Genomic DNA, 23364 nt, shown 5'->3' with positions numbered 1-23364 from the left:
CATCCCAACTTACTGTAAACAATGACTGGCGCACAGAAGTTATCCAGATATCTGCTTACTACGACTGAAGCCCCTAAAATATTATCCATTGCTCAAAAAAGAGAAGGGCCCAGCCAATGTCTCACAGACCTCACACCACTTATTTTACTACACAATAGTAAAAGTAATAGTAAAAGATCTTTCCCGACCCTAACTAAGGGTTTCGGTGCCTAAACCTAAACATTTTGAGGCTGTGTCATGGGGGCGTGTCCAGCACTGTGTGTCCGCAGATTGATCTACTTGCCATTAAATCGTCACCTATCACACAACAGCCGATGGGTATTGACACTGAGACATGTTAGACACTTCAGCTGTCTGAGAATATTAAACAAAAAAAATAAAATAAATGGCTTGAACAGACAACGCCCTACAAACAGATAAGCAAAAGAAAACAATCAGCACAGAGACAAAATGTTACGGTTGTCAAGTGTAGCAGAACCATTAAACCTTAGCACAGGAGCACGGTGGGTTAGCTTGAAAACTTGAAATAGTTTATTGCTGCTTGTAAGGAATGAAGTGTGGAGAAAATGTGAATGTAAATACCTATGGTTGTGTCTACCATGAAGCCTTGAGAGAAGCACAGACTAGAGACAAGCACATCAGCGAAGGCATTAGAGCACTTTCCTCAGGTAAAGTGAAGAAGAGCTGCCACGGTCCCAGCTGGAACAGTGACAGGGAAACAGCTTGTGCAGCTTGTGCAAATTACATCTGATAGCCCGAATTACTCAGAGTGAGCAAGCAAAAATAGGACTCAACTGTTAGCTTGTCAGTTTCTTAAAGAAGCCACAGACATAAATAGCAGTTTTCAGCTTCAGTGCTTGTAGCTGGAAGCGCTTTGAGAAGTGTTGTTAGCAGAGGAGCAGTGTAGCAGCAGGCTAGTAAGAGCCAAACAGAGGTCCGGGCACCAGCCATTTAAATATCCCACCCCAATTACAAAGAGTGTGTTGGATTAGAGTACCAGTGGTACAACAATGTTACATGACAGTAGCCTGTCACTTTGCCTTAACAGGTAAGCTTGATATCACAGCATTGGCAAAGACAGCCAGCTGCTCCTGATAATCCCTACGATGTCTGATTGGGATATGTCCTGTCTGCTTTTTAATCTAAAGCACTGGTAGGGCTCTGAACATTATCTGGAGGATCTCACACCTGGATGACATCCCAGACATGCTCAACTGGGTTGGGGTCAGGGGTCAGGAGCCATCTCAGAGATATCTTACCTATGCGAGTATGTTCTTTTGATATCGGAGATGTTTTTAAAAAGAAAATATATACATTTCATACTGTATGTGACCTTCAGGGACCCACTTGGAAAATATCTGGTTAATAAATTCATTGTGCTGGCAGCACATAAAAAACCCTTCTTTAGTGGGACTGTCAGGACTGCATCTGTCCACTGGAGATTTTAAGTGTTTGTGGGCCTGTGCGGGGTATCGTTTACCACTTACCTGGCTTTTACACACACATGAATGCTCCAAATAATCATTTGAGTGCTTCATTTTCCCACCAATCTTACTGGCTATGGGAATAAATGTTGTATAAATGTCTCAAACATCTCCTATAGTACGAAATAAACCAAATCTATTCAGTGTCTGCATTCTGTCTTGTTTTCCTCCGCGGGTATCCTGACTGTGATGCACTTTGCTACAGAGGTCAATGAGCAATTCATGTTTCGACATGCCGCACGAAACCGTGCTTTGGCACTGAGAGCAAACACTTGAGCACACGTCAACAGCCCTCGACAGCGATTTTCATTACCGCTGCTCGCCACTTTAAGCACGAGTACACGGAGTATGATTATGGCACCAGTGGTTCACTGGGAACACGCCACATAAAAGCATCCGCTGATGGCGTTGGAGTGGTGTAATCATAAAGACGGGCATGATGGCTCTTGGCTTTATATAGTCCGGGAGCAGCAGCAGGCTGGCAGAGTGAGCCGTTTGTCCTTGAACAACCGACTCCCTGTCAATACAGACTTGACTTTAAAAGATAAAGTAAAGTGACATTCACCACACAATAGTGTTTAAAAGGCCTCCTGTTGTTGCATAAAACGCTGCAGTTCACTTTGGCGATTATATAATTATGATCAGACAAAAAGCTTTTCTCACAGTCCCAGCGTGTCTTATCCCATCGCAGGTACTTGCAACTAAATCAAAGTATTCAGTACGTACAGATTCATCAAGAGAATACACACCATTGCTCCAGAACAACAATAAAAATATATACCACAGAAGAAAAGTACACTGAAAAAGTCATTTTATTTTTTTTTTATTCTGAGTTTTGCAATCAAACTCATCCAAGGGTAGTTACATCTGTTCAAACATTCCCCTGTCTTCAGCATGTACTCTTACATTTTTCGGCTGCACACTATAAAACGAGACATTTCAAGTGTCACAAATTTAAACACACAATTATTATAGGCCAGAGTCAACAGTCTTTGTAATTCAGGGTTGTTGAAAATATTATCCAAATTTGAAACACACACACATTTATGTACCATTACGTCATGACCAGCTTGCCATTGTTCACATTTTTACAAGTATGTTTGCCGTCGTTACTCGGCTGCTGTATCTAGTTATTCTGTCATAAGTTCCACTGCTGTTTTTCAAAAAATTTAACAGAGTTGCCAGTAAACTTGACATCAATAATGTAGGTGTAGTAAATACCAAATTGGTGTTAAACTATTATGATTCAATAAAAGGCACTTTGACATGTGGAGTGAGGAATTTGTCAGTGTGTTGCTTAAAGGATAAGTTCACACAATAAAGGGGAAAATTCAGTCATTATCTTCTCATCTTCATGCCGATGAAAAGTTGGTAAAGTTTTTGTGGGCCACGAAACATTTCAGGAGCTTCACAGCAAGTTGTAGCATTCTCCTCAATAACTGAAGTAGATGGGGACTTTTTTTAAAATTTAACAAAACAACTGAAAGAAAACATAAAATGGCTCAATAGTGCTCTTTCGGCATAGTTCAATTCTCTAGAAATCCCCAAATCCCAGATTGATTTCAAAAGACAATATTCACACTCTTGATGTGTGTTCAAGCTTGTGCACTCACTTCAGTTTAGGTGTGTGCTAACTATTGTAGCTTAGCAGCTACAGTGGAGATTTCAGCTTTAAAAAGGGTTTAACTTATATCTTTTCAAATCAATTTGGGATCTCAGGACTTCCAGAAACTTAGATTATGCCGGACAAGCTGTATGGAGCCATTTCAAAAAACAAATCAGTAATCTTTTACGTTTTAAAACAAGTCCCCATCTACTACTACTGCATTTCAATTCACCTGACTTTCCATCAACTGGGGTGTGTGAGAGAATAATTACTAGATTTTCATTTTGGCCTGAACTTACCCTTTAAAGTACATCCTGGGGCATGAACTCTACTCTATTATTGTAGAGCTAATAACATGATAACAATCAAGTAGCATATCTTGACAAAGTGTCGTAAACATCGCCTTCTTAAGCGGTTAAAATTCTAATAAACCAATTAATGTGATAAAAAGGTGATGATAATGTGTTATTATATCATCACCCACGACTAAGTTGTTTAACACATTTTGCTTAGTTCGTTTTCCTTTTTTAATAATCTTAACACGTGACATTTGTCATGACTAATGGGAATATATATATTACATTTACAGACTTTATCATAATTTCAAACCAGGCACATTTGAACACTGGTTATTTTAAACATTATCAGCCAGTTTACAGACAGAGATGATGAGTTAATCTTTCACAGGGGGGAAAAATGTCCAGTTACAATACAATCAATACATGTACCACTTCGGGCAAAAAGAACAGAGCCGGTCAAAGGCAGAGAAAGGGATTTTTTTTTTTTTTTTTGTCTGTGCATGTCTGTTAATTTTGGCCTCATCTCCAAATGCTTCTCTGAGGGCTCGTCAGGTTTAACTTTGCTCATGGAAGAACTCTATTAGTACTACTTAGAGCTACCAATCTTGCATAACGTCTCTGTCCAGTCAAAACCACAGATCTCCAAATTTGGTGTTTTTTAATAAAAACTGAAGGAAGGAGCGCTCCTTTATGAGTTGAGTCAATTCTCCTATTTCTTAAGCCAAACAAACCACTTACAGAGTCACTGATTCATCTGAAAAATGCGTTGCCACAAAGCTGAAAACGTGGCTGTTTGTTCTGAGCTCATGAAAAGCTGACATTTTGGGAGATAAGTGGTTTTCGACTGGACAGCGACGATATTACAGCCGAAGTTACATTTCCTGTGCCGTTCGATGACTCCTGCGATGTGCGCCCTCATCGGTTTTTATACGAAGTTGACCAACACCCTGACTTATCACATTCTGCAGTGCAATCAGCACAGATGAGTTATGCCACGGGAGGCCTAACTGTGACCGGTGATGATCCCATTTACATCTCGATGTTGCGGGGGCGGCGGTTGCCCCGGTGATATACTGCTGTGGTGTCATGCCATGGCAACAACTGTTGAACTGCAGAGGCGTTGTATACACTGCAGGCACTTGGAGGCTGTAAATCACAGCTCTGTTTTTTAGGAGGCCGTACAGACTTTAAAAAATCTGAGGGGCTGAGATAGGATGCGCAGATTCCAATCACAAATACCTGATGGGGATCGTTTTGATGCACATGAGTTAAGGAGCAGGGAAAAGAAATTGATATCCATCATGTACATGTTGTTTCTGTTTCCTGTTGCCAGTAACACACTGGTTCAGACTAGACAGAAATTGGAGGAGGATTAAAAACATGCAGTTTTTAGCTTTTCATGATTTAGGAAAAAAAAAAAAAAAAAAAAAAGAGGACCTCTGGCAAATTCCTTATTCAATTTCTGTTCATAAGATCTGCAGCCAGGCTTTGTGGGATACATCAAAAAAACCTTAAATTGGCCACCGCTAACATAACGGCAAAATGAATGACCCTGTGAAATCGTTGCAAATGGTATTCACTAAATGCGGTCTTGGAAAAACTCTGACTGCGGTAACAGTGTGGGAGAGCATCTTAAGAGTGGTATTGCTGTGTTGATACAACCTCAGCTAACATAATCAGTAACAATGCAGCAAGTGGACAGTAATGCTGAAGACAGGAGAGCAAACACTTTTTGTCTGAGGGTTTGGAGTGGTACTGGTGTGTGTGCGTGTGTGCGTGTGTGTGTGTGTGTGTGTGTGTGTGTGTGAGAGAGACGGGGTCAGATTCGAGTCAGCTGGTGCCAAAAACTGGACGGCATGAAGCTTTCCATCTTGTCTGCGAAGAAACCCAGGGGTGCAAAGAGTGTGCTGAAGAACTGAAAGGGAGAAAAGGCAGAATGAGCCTTCAGCTGAATGTCAGTGAAGCCTCCGCCTCTCAACCAATCTTAGGAAATATTTAAGCGAACAAAGCCCACAAGCTCACAATTTCATAAAAAACTCTGCTCAAATATTTCCTCTGTTGCCACAATTAGGAATCAAGAGGGAAAAAAGTACTATTTTTTTAGTAAGGAAAATCAAAAGAAAGCACCAAAATCCCAACCAGATGTGTTTATAAAGACATAAATGTAGATTTCTTAGACTGCTGTCCTTTCTGGAAAGAACACAAATGTGACATTTGGGGTTCTGATAATGCTATTTTTTTTTGAAGAGATTAAATACAGGAAGAAGAGGAGCAAGGTTTTTTTCAGGCGATGGCGGGGCAAAACATTTGAATAACAGCACTGCAGTCCAGCTGAATATATTTATACTTCTTATCCTGAAACTTCCTCCAGTGCAGGGAGGAGAACGCCAAAGCAGCAATTTATCCAAGTGTTACCATTTTTAAAAAATGTGTTTGCAGAAACAGCGCTGACAGTTTGAAATACTTATCTGATTTGCGGATAAACTTGATATAATCCATGATTTACGTGTCAACACACTTTTACACATCGAATCAATCGCGTTCACTTTCGCACAAAATTAATTATAGACAAAACTGGCAGAAGGCAAATGATACTCTAACACTGAAATGATCGTCACCCTTTCAAACAGCTTTCTTACGTAATAATTACAACAAGAATAAAGAGCCTAGAAGGATAATCATGAAAAAACTTACAGTGTGTTCTTCTGTAGTAATATGATAATGTGATAATGTAATATGATAATATGAAAATATGTAGATTTTAACATTGTCTCCACATTTTTGGCCATTATCAAACATTGTTTTCCTGGTCATGTAAACCAATAGGATAACTCAGTGCCTTGGCATTCACACCTATATTCACCATCATGAGCTCTTTAATGAGGTGAACAGATGTACTGAGCAGCCATTACACATCCCATTAACTGGTCTGAACAGAGATACAGGGCTCCAAAGTGCGGCTATTTTGGTCGCACATGCACCGAACCACCTGTCAAGTGCAACTTCGCATTTACATCGATCGCGCTGGTGCGCCTGAATGAGGTGAACCCAATTTCTTGTTGCTTGAAATTTAAATAATGAAAAACCTGTATTCCTGTTGATAATCATTTACATAACGTGTTAGGAAATTAAAATCGAAAATGTATAGTGTGTATTATTGTGTGCACCTAAATAGTTTGATGGTGCACCTAAATGAAAACGTTTTGCGCACTAATGTAAACAGCTATGTATTCAATTTAAAAGATATATACTGTATTTGTGATCATAAAATCCTAATCATGTTTTAAAAATCTATCTTTCCAACATGTTTATATTGATGTAACACTGCTAGAGTATATGATAAATAAACTAAATGCATCTCAGAAGCATATTTAGACATTATGTTTATTCTCTGCTGTCAGTTATAAAGTAAAAGCAACATTTTGTAATTCTCTTACTGATCTGACAAATTCTCCTTTTGGAGCCTAGAAGAAACTCATCAACTTGTTTTTTATGATTACCAGCAGGGCATATATCCATAAAGATCTAAGATTAAGATCTAGGATACACAGTTTATTAGGTATGTGTATAATAGAGCATGTAAAAGGACACACAATAATGATTTAAGTAAGCTGGTAATAGAGAAATGTCCTCTAAAATATTACAATATGGTTTCTCTCTGAAGCTACTTGAGGTGTGCTTGATACACTTGACACTTTAATAGTCCCATAAGTGGACATATCAGCCTGGCCAGACAAGTGCAAATCAAGTACTCCTCTTATCCCATTTAATATATGAAACATATTCAACTTCTATGCTATACATGTCAGGTATCCATAAATAAAAGGACAGGCAGACTGCCACCACCGCTGTCCTGCCTTGCTTGGCTCTCCTGTTCAAGAGCAGCAGATTCAGAGAAATCTGTTTTCCCTCAGAAGGCAGTGAGGACCTTTGTGTTCCTCCCTCGATGGTTTTCATGCACTCCATCTGAACATTACACAGACCAGGCTCGCCTGGGCTGCTGTAAAAGTCCTATCTGCACTCAATCGTTCTCATAACAAAAGGAGGAGCACTAAATGTTCTCCGTGGCCTTGTTTTCGCTACAAGTCTACGACTTTATGTAGAGGCAACCCGTAATAAACAGGGCGACCATAAACAAAGGATTAGCCAAAGTACGGAGTTTGCCAAACTGACTACAACAGATAACTGAACACTTTTATAGTAAATAAACAGATAAAGGAAGTCATGCACATGTTTAAAGTTTCTAAATCTTTAAGGCTGTAAGGTACGCTGTGATGTTTCCAGAATTAAGCTCACATCACTCCACTGTGGTCACTGATAACTTAAGTTAGACCACAGCTCGTCTTGGCGTGACACACAGACAGGCCTATGACTCCAGTGAGTCTCCAGTGTTACAGTGATATAAAGCAGTAATTATCATGAGTTAAAGGTTCAGTGAAAAAGCCTCGATCAGAGATGAACTGACGATCTTACCGTCAGCCAACTCACACATAAGTGTAAGTTAAAGGGAGACAGCACAGGTGAATGCACAGGTGAATATGGTCATTTTGTCAACCAACAGATAATCACCATGTAACTTCACCTGTAGATTTTTTTGTATAACACATTTTCTGAAATGTTATGTTTAATTGTGTAAATGATGGATTATCCAATGAAAGATAAACTGAATTTTCAACATGAAAATTGTTTCATTTTGTTGACATATTAGAGAACCAGATAATACTGTCAAAAGATGAAACAAACACATTTTCACCATATTCTTAAGAATAAAATGTTTTATATACCTTTGCAAAAACTTTCAGGATATAGATATAGGTTCTGGCTGGAATCGGTTTAAGTCACCATGAATCTTTCTGAGTTCATAACTTCTATTAAAGCTGCTATTTGTAAGACCTTTAGGACAATTACTTTTGGTGAAATTTTCATTTTAAATATGCAAATGATGCCATCTAATTAAATGTGCGCTAAGTAGCATACATATCCAGACCAAAGTCTGAACTAAATTAAACACCTGAATGGGTATTTTAGACGTTTTTCTGTCACTGTGCAAAAAAAAAAAAAAAAAAAAAACTGTAACCTTTTGAGTGATGATGAGAGTGGACTACATGAATCAATATCTATAAAACTCAAAACGGCAACATTTAAGAAAGAAATCGAGATGTGTAGTTCGAGGACTTACTGCTTTGGCAAAGACACCCATGAGCTCAGGGAACTGATGTGTGAGCATGGCCAGCATGGCAGTGAAAGAGCAAAGGCCTGCTGTGAAGAGGATGAAGAAGGGCAGCTCTTTTTTTGGGTACACAGACACCTCGTGGAACGCTGGAGCAACGGTCAGAAAAATAGAGGAAGTCATTAGCCAGTGCAGATGATTACAAAAAAAATAAAAAAATGCATGTGCGCTTTGGCTATTGTACTTACAGGGCAGTAGTTCCCTATCTGCTGTTTCTGTGCATCCTGGGTAGGGGTAAAACAGGTGACCTTTCTCTAGGGGGTAGGGAATTATCCGGAAGGCTGTGAAGACAAACAAAGACATAAATAGGAAGTTAAATTAAGATGAATAACGCACCGAGTATGACTTTAGAGCACAATGTGAAAAACTGTTCTAAACAACATCGCTGGTATTTTAAACTGTGACTAGAAGAGGCTGTTTACAACAGCTGACACAATATTCGTTTAAGTAAATTATTTAAGCGGCAGAATATTATACAGAGTGACAAGATACTAACATCCTAATAAAATATAATGATAACAATCTTCCTGTGCTTCGTGTGAGTGATGATCTTGTCCCTGTATATTCACAAATAGAGTATCTGTGGGTGTGCTGAGCGTACACGACCTATGACACAATTCAAAAATTGAAGAGCGTGCATAGAGGGGAGATACTCTGAATGTCAGTTATTGCTCATCTCTATCAAAGCGTTGTATAATCTGATCTACACAAAGTGAAGTGTGCAAGTCATTTACATTAAATAGACCGTAAATGAATAAGTAATAGTGATACGTACTGCCCTCCCAGGTGCAGTGTAGTAGGTTTAAGGCTCCCTCTGCCCTCTTCCAGTGCTGCAGGTGGAAGAAAGCATATGCCACTGCCTCGCTGTCGCCCCTCTTCAAGATGTGCTCTGGAGGCAGAATCAGACTCTTCATCTCCAATAAGTACTGCAGGACAGGAGGAAGGAGGAATACAAGAACTCTGTAAGTATGCGCTACACAACATTGCATTTACATTTAGGGCATTTAGCAGATGCTTTTTGTCCAAAGCAACTTATAATAAGTACTTTTGTCACAAGGAAGAAACCACGACATATCAGTGTCAATAGAGTAAAAAAGGAAAAATAGAAACAATTGATGTTGTTTAGCTCCTGGATGTAGTACCGGTAATTAATAGCAGAGGTGTTGAGTACAGGTGCACTTTATATGGCTATCACAAAATGTGATAGAGTGCAGTGATTCAACTATTTGAACAAGAGTTCACCAAAGTCTGTTTATTTGTGCACAATCTGCTTTCTCTCCATGTTGTCATAGTCTTTTGAACTAACATTACTCAGACTCTCACATTTCATAGGACCTGCGTGAGTGCGGTTTCCATTGGAAAAGTTGCCGCCGTGACTTTCGTCATACAGAGGTGGTCGCGGTTTTATCTGAAGCAGATCGGTCCACTGAACTCATTCAGAGATATTCATTCCATATTGTTCCACTCTCCCTCCTTACAGTCTTTATTGTGAAATAATGGCAAAAGATAGCTTTGCAACATTAACCTAGGAAGGATGACTACATTTGCATTCTCAACCAAACCACAATTAAAATACCAGTAAAGAAAAAAATGAAAAAAAAACAATTGACTATAAAACTGCCGCCTTGTGGTTAAAAACCATTTCACACTGCTTTGATGGTTTCATTCACATGCTACCCTTGCTTCTCAGTCAGTACATCACTATTGTGTAATTCCCTCTGGTTAAACTCTCTGCGGACTGAAAACATATTTTCTTCATGTGAGGTACTTGTTGACAGCCATATTTTGCAATTGTTCAAGGTGGGAGGGAAACGCTTCCCAAAGCTCTCAGAGTGTGTGTTATTGTTTCAGTACAGTACATTCATTCCATGAATGTGTAACGTCCCCCTTCCCCCCAACCCCCCTTTCCCTACTGTGTAAGTTTGTCCCAGCGAGTCAGCCGGTTCGCTTCACTGACAACGTCCCACATTCAAGAGTTACAACCTATAGAACAGGTATGCTTTTGGAAATGACAGGGAACACATGTGGAAATAACAACGTGTATATTGTATATTTCTTTTCTGTAATACATATTTTAATTAAAACCTAGCTCTGTCAATAGATAACTCATTAGCTGGTGCATACTGACTATGACAAATCTGCCACTCTATGTACTTTATGTCTGTGGTGCCCAGTGTGGCAGGGGTCTGTGTTAAACAAAACCTATGTGTGGGGCTGGGGCCCCCTGGGCTGGATTCCCAGGCGGCCAGCTTCACAGCGCTCTGGATCTCAGACTGACACTTTGGGAAGGTTACCCCACAGCTAATCCTGTCTAATCCCCTCCATGGTCACAGGCTCAGCCAGCCAGCCAGCCAGCCAGCCAGCCAGCCAGCCAGCCATCCATCCATCCATCCATCCATCCATCCATCCATCCATCCATCCATCCATCTAACCAGCCAGACCATGCTGCTTTGCCCATCTCCCCCTGCCTTTACCCTCTTTCTCCTCTCTCGCCCCCTCATGATCACAGCCTGCCCAGACTCTTCGACCTGGCTCATCCTTGTCTTTCTCAACTAGCTTTCAAAATATGAGCCCAGGACTCAGGCTGGATAGCTGCCTCACTTAATTGGTGGGCAATGTCCGTCTATCATCCGAGGACACACCAAGGTAGCCACGCCCTAAAGCATACCCTGCTTTACTGTCTTTTTTACTCTAAATGAACATTATTCTGTGTTAAAGACGACTTGGAACCAGTGATTGAGACCATCATCTTACATACGACCCAACTTATTTTCCTAGACAGTGGAGTTGCTGCCGGCTGGCTGATAGACAGAATGCAGCTTTAAGGCACTTCAGCTTCACTTTTCAGACCTGGGATTCCAATCCCTTTTTCTATGCTGTGTTAGCATGCTGACATTTGCATTTACCACAAAACACCACACTGTACCCGTTACTGAGGGAGCGATTATCGGCTTGGACGATTACATCCATTGCTCTTGAGCTCATTCATCCTCCACACTGTCCTTGTCATCACAGGCTCGAACTACCACTGTGCCATATTCATTAAAATTCCTGCTTATTTTGCTCTGTGTGCAGACAGTTTGCAAGGCCCACCTCAGTACTCTGTTGTCTGTTCCTCATTTGCCACCTGCTGAACCTCTTACCCTTCATGGATACCGACTCAGATCGAGCACACGACCACCCAACAAGTGCAGTCACTCCACTTTATTCAGCCATTCTAGTAGACTCCTCTCCTCCTCTTTTTCCATCCTGACACCCTCTAGCAGTGATTACAAGCATCGGCAACTAGAGACACCCAGAAGCTGCGTGTTTGCCCTTTTCACTTATCCTGTCTGACTTACTTAAATCAGCCCTCTCTCTGCTCCAGCCAAGACATCTGACTGTCCACCTTCATCCTCCTCAGCGTCTTGGTCTCCGTTCTACTGAGCACAAAACCTTTCACCATCCTCTACTCCCCCGGCACCAGTGTTAGGGCAGACAGCCAGCTGAAGAGGAAACCTACCACTTCTTGGTTGCACAATGCATACGTAGGAACAGGCATGAGGCCCAATCATAAACTTCACATCTGCCAATTTGCTATTTGGATTAAACCTGGATATTTACAGATAACAGTAAATATTTGACAGATATTTCACTCTCTATGCCAGTGTGTTGCTGAGAATTAATGACCAGTATATGGCACTCATGTAGGTCTGGGTCCTCTTGTGTTTTAAGATTAACCATTTAGAGCGGCTGGCTGCTCAGCTGTCCTTCCTCGCATGCCACAGCATTAGACCTGGTGACACCTCAGTCCTCTGTGCTGGCCTACCAGCCCCCCACACCCCACCCTCTCGTTCTTCAGTCTGCTTCTCCACTCCCTGTCGCCTCTTTGATGAAGGGATTGAGTTTCATGTGTTCTCCTTTTATCCCTGGCCAGTCATAAGCCCAGAGCATAACTCATAAGCTGCCTTCTGATTCTAATCTGCAGCACTTTGCCTCTCACAATGGGACGCAGGCAACAATGACATCAGCCTTGTAGTTGCTCTATAAGGGTCGGACAAGCACGCACGTGTACAGAGAAAGAACATTAAGACAAACAGGTGTTGGGGTAGAAACATAAACAAAGATTAAGAATTTCATACAGTCAGTAAACGCCACTTCCAGCTACTCCAACCTCTACTGAGGGTGTAGATAGTCGCATAAAAACTCACAGCATTTGTTCCAAACTGTGCTGGGATGAGGCAAACCCTAACGACCGCCTTTTCCTGGTCTGAATCAAACCTCATCCATCTTAATTCAGAACAACCCCAGGACTGCTGCTCTGTCTCAATTTACAAACCAAAAACCCAATTTCAAGAGCTATACCAAGCAACGGTCTACTTTTTTAAGCCTTGACAGGCGTTCTGGATGAGAACATGTCAACTAGAATGAGGTGAGATGAGAAACTGCCTTCCAAAGTGGAGTAAACTAGCAAGGTAGATGGGATGGGGTCACCCAGGCTGCTTCGAAATGAATGTGTATGGACCGAAGTGGTAGTAAATGTAAATGCAAGGCAGATTCAGATAGCAGGAACACTTGATCAGCTATCCAAGCATCAGTCAGACTGTCAGTTTCTTAACCACTGGCTGGTGGGGAAGCTGATTGGAATGGGCAGATGGACGGAGAAAAGAGTGGTGGAGAAGGAGGATAAATGGAGAAGGACAAGAAGATGAGGAGGAGAGGAAAACAGAAGTGAACAAAGGGGAGACAGAGGTAAATTGAGGCAAAATGGAGAGCTGGTGAGGGTTCATGCGGGAGGAGGGCAGAAAAAAGGCTGAAGCGTGTGTGTGTATGTGTGTGTGTGTGGTTGTGGGTTTAGTGTGTGTATGGCTTTTATTGAGCAGTTTAAATAAGCTCATGTGATGTAGCCTAACATGATATTCATATATAAGCTCCTTGGCAAGCTTGATAACACACCCACACACTTAATTCTTGGGCCAACAATGTTCCTTCATTTCTCCACTGGCCATTAGGTTGATAGTTTTTTTTAACCTTTACTCAAAAAAGGTTGAAAGAAAAATTGGTGTCGGTCTGTGTGTCCTGAAAGTTTTCATATCCCACAAAAAAAACAAAATTCTCTGGCCAGGTACTATCCGTGTTTAAAGGAATTCATCAGCAACCAAAAGTGTTGTTATTTGACGAAGTGGGAATGAGGCTGAACAATCAACAATCTTTCTCCAGAATCACTTACTCCCCCCTTTACATACAAACATGTAAAATCCAATAAAATACAACACAATTAACATTGGGCTTAGAGGGAATTATTTTCATTGGACATTATTACTGGACAGGTTTATTTCAACAGATTTTTCAAGTAAAAAAAACAGTAAAAATTGGATCACAGAAATCCTGATCCGTCGGATCTGCTGAGCAGTCCAACTTGAGGCATTGGCGATTAAAGGTCTTGCTCAAGATGCTGTTAATGAGGGAGGAAAAACGCTCTTTTGTCACCTTTTCCCTACCCAGATTTATCCTGCAAACTGGCTTCTTTCCTATCCTGAGCAAATTTCCCCTAAACTTTGAGTCACCACGGTCCACTGGTACACTGATGATGATGATGTTGACTGAGAAACTCAGAAAAATCCAGACGGCCTCAGATTTGCCAAATCTGATCCACTCTGCTTGTTTCAGTACAGTGCAGCACTGGCATCTGGTATGGCTTCTCTATAGCAACACAAACATACAGAAGCTGTTACCCAGTCACCTCCAAAGCATCTCCTGCCACCTTACACAGATGTAGTTTATTCATTAATATCTTGCTTAATTATTAATTATTTTTGCTTGCACAGTACATGAGGATATAAATCAAAATAATTAAGTGTATCCCCTTTAACACTGTCGATGAGCTGTACGATCACGTCATTTTCTTTTTTTTTTTTTTTTGGTCCAGAGCCTGCAGGCTTGCAAGGAGTACCGTCTGGAGTACTAGTATCTTATCTGCTTCCAAAGATTAATGATATTAGCAACTTGTGAAGGGCTCATTAGAAAGAGCCTTGTATTCTCAATCTGTTAAAACATGCCTTTGTGCATTAACAAGCACTTACGTTGTTGATTCCAATTATTTATCTCAATTACTTTGAATCAAAGGATCCCAAACGATGTGTCACTAATTAAAGTATAATTTGTTAAAGCCCTACTTGATAGTGCACTTTTCTACACTATCTACTCAATAGGACAGAATTAGGCTCCATTCAACTTTTGTACAAAAGTCCTTTGCAGATCCAACTTTAGGGGCCAGCCCTTGTCTAAAAGGCCACATACACAGGTGCACTCATCATTCAGACATGCCAGACAACACAAAGCAACAATCCCCCCGCCTTATACCCCCAGTTAAATGCTGAAAGATGAGCCCTCCACTAATCCTCTGGGAAAGGTGTGTTACAAATTTCATAATGTAATTTAACTATTCACCTAAAATCACAGAGGTCATTTTGATAAGGCTGGCAGAGGTAGCCAAACATCAGACTCTATTTGGCTCAAATAAGGGGATGAGACGGGATGAGGGAACATGAGAGGATAAGAAGCAGGATGAGGGTACGTGATGAGAGGAGGGAGGACGGCCGCCTCTGGGCACAGTGGGGAGGGAGCAGAGACTGGAGAGACACTGAAGATGAGGGCCCACACTTTAAAAATCAAAGGCCGGATCAAAGTGCTGGCTGACACCCCCACCCCTCACACACACAAACACACACTGATTCTCTTTCTCTCTCTCAGAAAAAGGAGTCCATGAGATGAAACAACACCACACTACAAAGGCTAAACTCAGACAAAACTCTGCTGCAACTAGTTGTGTATGATATTGTGTGAGCATGTGTGACATCTAATCCTGTGGGAACTGATGTGAAAGGCCAGGGAGATATCCAATTGTCGTCCCATGTTCTTCCTGCTCTAGCTGTATAAAAAGCTGTGCTCTATTATGCAAAATTAGAAACACTCACTTTCTTTTGGTGCCAAAAACTAAAACGGAGCAACCTGCGAAAAACTAGAAATGCATGCACGATTCCGAAATGGTCTTGTGAGAGGCTGATGATTCCAGCAAATACACATCAACTATATGATAGCGGTTTGTTCAACTGGATTGGATTCAAATCACTTATATGGAGAACGAAGAGATTTATGGCCTAAATCTGACACTACAGGTGATAACATAATTGAAGGGCTGCGCTGTACTAAGATCTACACTGACACCTGCTGGTGAGCAAGTATGAAGATTGTCTAACTAACTCATACTCACCGTTTATCATTCAGGTAATAACTTTTGTAAAGGTTTTATACTGATAAACATTTGAATGCCACGTGCAAATAATGGTTTTAAGGATGACTGACAACTGAAAATGTTGGTATTTTTTAACCTGGACCCATTATTTACATGTTTTGAAATGTCAATGGTTCACACTTACCAAAAGTTTTGAAAAATGGTCCAGCAGATGGACATCCAACATTAAGGAAAAGTTTAAAACATTTTGTTAAAGGGATATTCCGGTGTAAATTTAATCCATGGTCTAACATACCGTGAAACTGTGTTAGACTCCCTCTCGGGAGATAAAGTTTGCAGACCGCTAGCTAACGTAGTTTTAGCATCCTCAGAAACGACCACACGGCAACAATACATTGCAGTAAATGGGTCAAAATATAAAACCGCCATCAAAAAGCCACAAATAATGCTCAGAACAGCACCAAACTTCAGCAACATTAGAAATAGGGTCCCAGCACATATTTCGAGGCATCAAACACTTGATATCATTGCCAGATTTGTCGGAATAGATAAACAAAACTCACCACCCGAGAAGCCGTCCTTGTTGTGGGGAAGCCCTGTGGGTCGATTACCGAGTGCAGTAGAGTTCCGCAGCTCAATGATGATCATTACTGCGGGACTCTACTGCACTCGGTTATCAACTCACAGGGCTTCCCCACAACAAGGAAGGCTTCTCGGTTTCACGGTGTGTTAGACCATGGATTAAACTTACACCGGAATATCCCTTTAACAAAGATCTTTTAGTTACCAGAGACAAAGTCTCCCTCCGAGATTTGAGTTGTTGCACGGAGACGACGGTGGAATCGTTAGTCAGAATCTTCCTGCAACAACTCAGCCTCTCGCAAAATTTCAGAGCAAGACTTCTCCTTGAATAAGATTTAGTGTTTCTGGTTTCAAAGAGGATCTTACTCTTGAACTAAAAGGTATATCAAAATTTGACACCCGGAGCTGCGCCAAAGGATTAAATTGTGGCCGTGTCGTGGCTGCCAGCTGAGGTGATCTACTGGAGCTTATTGAAAATGTTTGGCAAGTATGAATCATCTACACACCAAAACATGAAAATATAGGGCCCGGGTTTGAAACTACTCCCTTTTAATCAATCACTGGGTTTCCGTAGCCCAAAACAACCACCAGAGTCTATCTGAGACTCATTCGTATAATGACTGACCTTTGGCACGTGTGGATTGAACTCAACGGCTCTGTGTATGGCCTCTACAGCATTCATCTCTGCTGTGCTTAGCCCTCGCCTTGACGCAGCTTCTGGAGAGAACCTGAGACAGAACACCTCACATGACACACTGCTCATATAGCGATTAAAGTCTGTTGTTACCGCAGCCATATAAAACATGCTGATTGGCAATGCGACGTACTTATCTGATACAGCCCGTGCTTTCAACAGTGCAGATGTGTAGCATATAGTGGCTGATTTTGGCAAGCTGATGTCTGCAATGGCAGAAGAAATCAGGGTCAAGCGGCATCGCTCAGACATTTTGAAGACAGATTCTTTGGCACAGAGCTAATTTCTGTCAAAACACATTAGAATGCCTTTAAAAGAATGACTTTTTTTTTTTTCATTCAGTTTTACCATCATATTTGGCAAGGACTGCTTGGACATCAGCATATGCCTGAAGCTCTAGAAGTGCCTCCAAGAGGTTTTCATGTATATTTAACATCCCCAACAGTGGGAACTCCTTCATTAACTGTGAAGAGATAAAACATCACATCTTAACACACACTGTCTTAGTTGTTGTAAATACAGTAAACATGTCGCCTCAGCAGCTGCAGGAGTCATTTGACAAATCGCACAATACAGCGGTTATCATTATGAGGTGCAAGTTTTTGATGTATACTCACATCTCTCATCATTTTTACTGCTTCTTTAATCCTTCCCAGTTTTCGTGCACACATTGCCAGTCTGCGTTTAATGTACACCAGTAAGTTGATATCTTTTCCAGCTGTGGACAGAAAAACAGAACATATAAAAGATTTAATAAGCAAAAACGTTTTCTGTGCAATACCATGTGCAATTACTCTGCTGCTGTTCTACCGTGTGACTTCTTTGGCGCACTGCAGCATTTATACAGTTATATTTCATTATTATTCATAACATCTACGGCGTAGTTGGAGTGTAGTATGAGGAGCGCATCTTTACATATTACCATTTTTAGGAGCATTTCTATTTCTATATACATGGAGAGAGAGTTGTCATGTACAATAGTTTAATACACATAACACACAGATAATTTCTCTATACTGTGGCATTTCTATTCCAGAAGGAGCAACTGCAAATGAATTACTCTCCTCTGGGATCAACAAAGTATTTCTGATTCTGACTTATAAGTCTATAGAAGTTTAAAAAATGAATAACGTTGATAGAATTGTCAATAGGCCTCAGATGTCAAGAGCACCTTCAGCCCACGTATCTTTGTGGTCTTGCGCGGAGGAAGATGCATTGATGGAACATTTGGCTTGCAGTTACAATCTTCATCACAGTTGGGTGTGGACAGATGTGGTCTGCTCTACTTGCAGCCACAGTTACATGGCGCATTCTGACGAGCTGCACGGCAGAGGGTGCGGCCAAGTATGTTGTCGGTGTAGTTGCTCAGTAATCAGTTATCAGTCAGCTGTGTTCCTGCTACTCTACAGTAAGAGATTCATACATTCTTACCGATGCTTAATGCTTTTTTGAAGAGGCGTTCCGCTTCTGTAATAGTTGTGGCTTCTTCCTCTGCTAGGAGAACATAGGCTGCTGCACATCTGCACACACACAAAATGTAAAACACAAAGGGACAGATTTTTTTAACAGCTCATCCCTCAGAAAAATGTCTTTGTCATACACAAGAATATCAGAAACTAAATCGTCAATCACAAAAATAACCCATTAAAGGACCCGAATATGATTACACAAATGTATTTATGCTCTTAGTTGAAGCAGAATCTTCATTTATATACTCTCTTTTCTTACTGCATTACAACAGGAGATACTACTCAGAAGATACAGTGTTGTGTTTATAGACACAGTGTTTAAGGAGAGAATATGTAACAGTGTAAGAGGAGGACTCACTCATGGTTCATTTCTATGGCCTGGTAAGCTGCTCTGATCCTGGCTTGAGGATTTCTTTCTCTCCAGGCTTTCTGCATCACTGTAGTGAGAGAAAGAACTCAAGATTATTATAGATGTGACTTTACAGTCAACATATCCACAACAAAAAAACAAAAAGCACTTCAAGCTTAACATTTACAAAACAGAATTCCACATCTCTGTTTTCTGCATTATTTACTAAACTGGTTGATTCAGTTTGTCTCTGACTAAAACTCACCAGCATCTTCTGGCCTTAACTGCGGAGTGTCTCCTGTGAAGAAGGTCTGATGGTCTTGAGCGGACAGGTTCATATCATAGTATGTTAAGGGTTCCTTCCCTGTTACCCAGGTGTATCTGTAGCGCACAGAGCATCGCATAGAATTTATTTGCTACAGTTTATTTATTGACAGTGAATCAAATTAAACTGAATGAAGTCTCTTGCACCAAAGGCACCGAACGCTTAAGTTCAAAGTACTATTCGACGCATTCCACACAGTTTAATCTGCATCAAGCCTCTAAAATCAGCACGTACCTGTTGTATTCTGCCCCTCTGAACAGATTTAAGGGGTTCCTCCAGACCTTGCACTCTACCAAAAGGAGGACACTGTTAATAGTGGTGGCAGTAATACGAGTAATCTCGCAGTGACAGTTTGCATATATACATATTTACCTGAAACACTGGGCCTAGGTTCTGCCTCTCCATTAACTGATGCGAACAGACCGGTCGTGGAGCTGTTCTCCACTCCACCAAGAAGAGGACGCAGGTGGCTCACAGACACTTGTTCAATGAACGAGGTCCCATATTTACGAAAATACCACCACTCAAATATCTGTGGTGGGAACACACACGGTGACAAAAAGCACATGATAAGACAAGTATTCTTTTACCCCTTAGTTGCAATTTCTATCTTAACACAACGGTTCCTGAACCTTTTCTGTCATGCCTACCTTTGCAAGCTGAAAACACACAATTTAACTCATGCATCCTAAACTTTCCACAAACTGCCATAAAACCCAAAAGACACAGAGCTCTTTGGCTGTAATGACACTGAACTTGAGATCAAGATAAACTCATATTTTGTCAGGTGAGTTTTATGTCTTCCCTGTCAAAAACCTGTTTATCTTGTATATTGCCTGTCATTTCTCTGAATGCATTCTTGCTAACCTGATATAGCCTTGCCAGCATGAGGGCACTCTTGCTTATTGATTATTACCACCAAATTACTTAGGCCCTGTTCACACATACACGGTTGCTTCTTACAGCAAAGCTTTGTCTTTGCCTTTTCCCCTTTCATAGGAACGCTAATGCTGAAAATGGACCTTAGAAAACTCCTTTCAGGGTGAAGCTATTCAGTGACACCGTTGTCAGTGTTCATGTCTGGATGGGCAGAAACTGAGACTTTTTGGAAACAATGCCACAGGCCCACTCTCACCAGTGTACTGTATGGTGAACTGGGATTATATGTATCATACTGTGGAGGATTTGAGTCAGTACATTTAAGGAATGGATGGTATCTTGGCACTGAAACTACAATGATGTAAAAGAGAGATATGAGCAATCTTTTAATAAAAAAAGCATTATCCAGGAGGATTCTGTCAGGAGCAGCCATGTCTCACCGCCTCATCAATACTGTCCTGTTTTCAGAAAGAATTTATCTATTGCATTGGTACCTGCCCAGGTGTCTGTAACATATATATATGGGATATGACACAAAATTATATATTATGTAAAGAGGAAGTAAAAGTAGATTGTGGTACTTGTGTGACTAAGCAACCAACCACAGTGTAACAAATCTTCCGCCATGTGATTTCCTTTTTCTGAAGGGTGCGCTTGATACATTTGTTCAGTTTTGTTTTAAAACAGGTTTTCAAATATCACCTGTGCACATGTGGACTAGGCCTCGGATTCATTCTACATTTCCTCTGCTCCATATTTTATGCCCCCTTGCAATGGCTGGTTTAGGAACCACTGAACCAGACTAACGTTAATGGGCTGGTGTTGATGTTTCTGGATGTGCATTTAGTTAGTGCCAATCTACTAAAACTAGGCTTCCAACCATGTCTCTAATCTTGGTTTCCTGAACGTGAATAGGGTCTAGTATCTATCCTGCAAGCAGATATTATTAAGTGCGCTACAGAGTGATGAAATAACTCAGGTGATAACTTACAAGGATGAGTCCAGAGATGAGAGAGGAGGTTCCAGTGAGAGCCACATAGAACTTGGGGGTCAGTGTATTCAAAAACACTGAGGCTGAGAGAAGAAAAAGAGAAGACAGTCAGTAAAGTGTCCAACCTGAAAACCATGCATTAAAAACAAGGCTCATATGCCAGCATTGATGCACACTGGTATGTATAGCTGGTGATACATAGCCACATACAGTATGATGACTGAAGTAGCATTCTTGTAACCACAACAACAAACTGCTGAATTTTGACTCCATGCAACACGAGCTACTGGTGGAAAAATAATACAACCAGGAGCTGGAGATAAATATTTAAAAACTCGCAGAAAAAGCTGACAAAAAAGCCTCCTGCTCGAATCAGCGAGACAACGAACTGTCAAACCAGCAGCTCCCGCTTTGCTGCCAGCTAAACCCGAAGGCTAACAATAGCTAGCTAGCAGTTGCCTCAATTCACCTGAGGTAAGAGTTTCCTGCAGTTTCAGCGGGCTCCACAGGACGTATATCATGATCAGCACCATGCCGAACCAAATGAAGCACACGTACGTCCATGACCACGAGAGCCACGATTTTAATTTCTCTGTAAATCCGAGAGATTGGGGATTACTGCCAGCGGTGTCCTCCATGTTTCTCCGGATGCCTGTAAACAGTGGAGTCACGTGACCGCGAGGTAAGATGACTTCTATTTTGAAATCTCGGCGAGAATCCATTTCCGGAGTAACAAAAAATTACAAAAATACATGCATACATTATACATTTTAGTGTTTACTCATCATGTAAAGTAATCAAAATTAAATATGAACGACACAAATAGTTATTCGGTTTCTTACAAACAGTTTTGTTTAAACTGTGTCAAAACTATATCTTGCTTTACAGACAGAATACATTCTTGAAAATAAAAAAAAAAAACCATAGGGACAGATATTTTTTGCATATAAAATCTACTTGAATAATATATACATATACAACTCGTAATACATGTAGCAATATAAGTGTAATCTACTTGAGTCAGTAGGACTTTGAATATAGATATACATTTTGTGAAAAATGTTGTACTTTTAACTTAATTGATTCATGACATCATGATTACAAGTAATGTTTATATTTTACAAAAATAAATCAAGATCTGCTTGTATATATTTATAACATAAAATGCTTCTTGAATTTTAAATGGGGCCTTTGTGCATAATGACTGTGTTTTTACTTTTGATAGCCTACTTTATGTTTTACTGGTACTTTTTACTGATGAGAAATCTGGGGAATGAGGGGGTTTGTTTTATTATTGCTTACTCAAGTAATGGGTCGGCGCACGTCTTAAACCACTCACCATAATATTAGGGCTCTGGCTCACAGTCATTTAGATTGTTTTGTGTTTTTTTGTATTATCAAGTAATTATTTGATTTGTAGAATTTGAGAAATTTCAAAATTAATCTCATCGTAGTTTTGATGAAGCTGACAGGCAAACAGTGGGTCCAGAGAATAACCAATATTCAGTCACATAAAACATAATATAGGGCCCCATGATCACATTTGAAGAGCTGGAGCCAAAGATGTTTGGCATTTTTTTTATATAATTGATCAACTAGGATCCATTGATTATTGCATTTGTCGGCAATTAAGTCTCTGTAATGATATTATAATATAATATTAATGACAGGTGCTATTGCGAAACTCCCAGATCTTAAGAGTGATGGAGCTTCTGTAAAGATCCACTGACCTTTAATAAGGAGATTGTAAATTGTAATTTTGACAAGTAAATAATCCTCATCTCTCATCTAAAACCTAATTTAATACACATTGAGTGTCATTTGAAATCTGTATTTGTCTCCCCTCAAATAAATCACAAGCTAGATGTGGGCCTCGAGCTCTTGGGGATATTTGCTGACATTCATCATCTCAGACCCTTCACGAGATCATTTCCCAGCCTGTACTACCACCTGAAACCAGTGAGTGGGGCCATTACTGCATTAATACATTCACTCCTGTTGCCATCTCCTGACTGGAGGTGGAGACAGTGCTCAGTTTTTGTTTACTTCTTTGCAGACTCTGAATTCATTACCATATCTTAGAAAATCATGTTTTAAGGCACGCAAGTACACTCTTTCATTCCAAGCTCATATTTTCTGCAAATTAATAACCCGATATTTTTTTCTTTTTTGCAGGGCTCATCTGAGGCTGAGAGTTGGATCTAGTGGCTTTGTTCAAACTG

The 23364-nt window shown here is 40.6% G+C and overlaps 1 protein-coding gene across 1 annotated transcript; it reads right to left on the bottom strand.

The window, feature by feature from the left end:
* Window positions 1-2278: 2278 nt before the first annotated feature.
* On the bottom strand, window positions 2279-21864 carry st7l (suppression of tumorigenicity 7 like). The gene is made up of 15 exons (XM_030419106.1): window positions 21612-21864; window positions 21143-21225; window positions 19645-19804; window positions 19507-19561; window positions 19213-19328; window positions 18957-19035; window positions 18561-18649; window positions 17747-17847; window positions 17478-17592; window positions 17263-17335; window positions 17061-17163; window positions 9395-9545; window positions 8808-8900; window positions 8569-8708; window positions 2279-5304 (listed from the first exon to the last, which is right to left on the bottom strand). The coding sequence occupies exons 1-15, from the start codon at window positions 21862-21864 to the stop codon at window positions 5209-5211; spliced, it is 1707 nt and encodes a 568-aa protein (XP_030274966.1). The 3' UTR covers window positions 2279-5208.
* Between the last annotated feature and the right edge of the window lie 1500 nt (window positions 21865-23364).

This window comes from Sparus aurata, chromosome 6, assembly GCF_900880675.1.
Source record: "Sparus aurata chromosome 6, fSpaAur1.1, whole genome shotgun sequence".
Taxonomy (NCBI): Eukaryota; Metazoa; Chordata; class Actinopteri; order Spariformes; family Sparidae; genus Sparus; species Sparus aurata.
The sequence above is the reverse complement of the archived record's forward strand: the minus strand, read 5'-3'. Positions and strand labels throughout refer to the sequence as shown.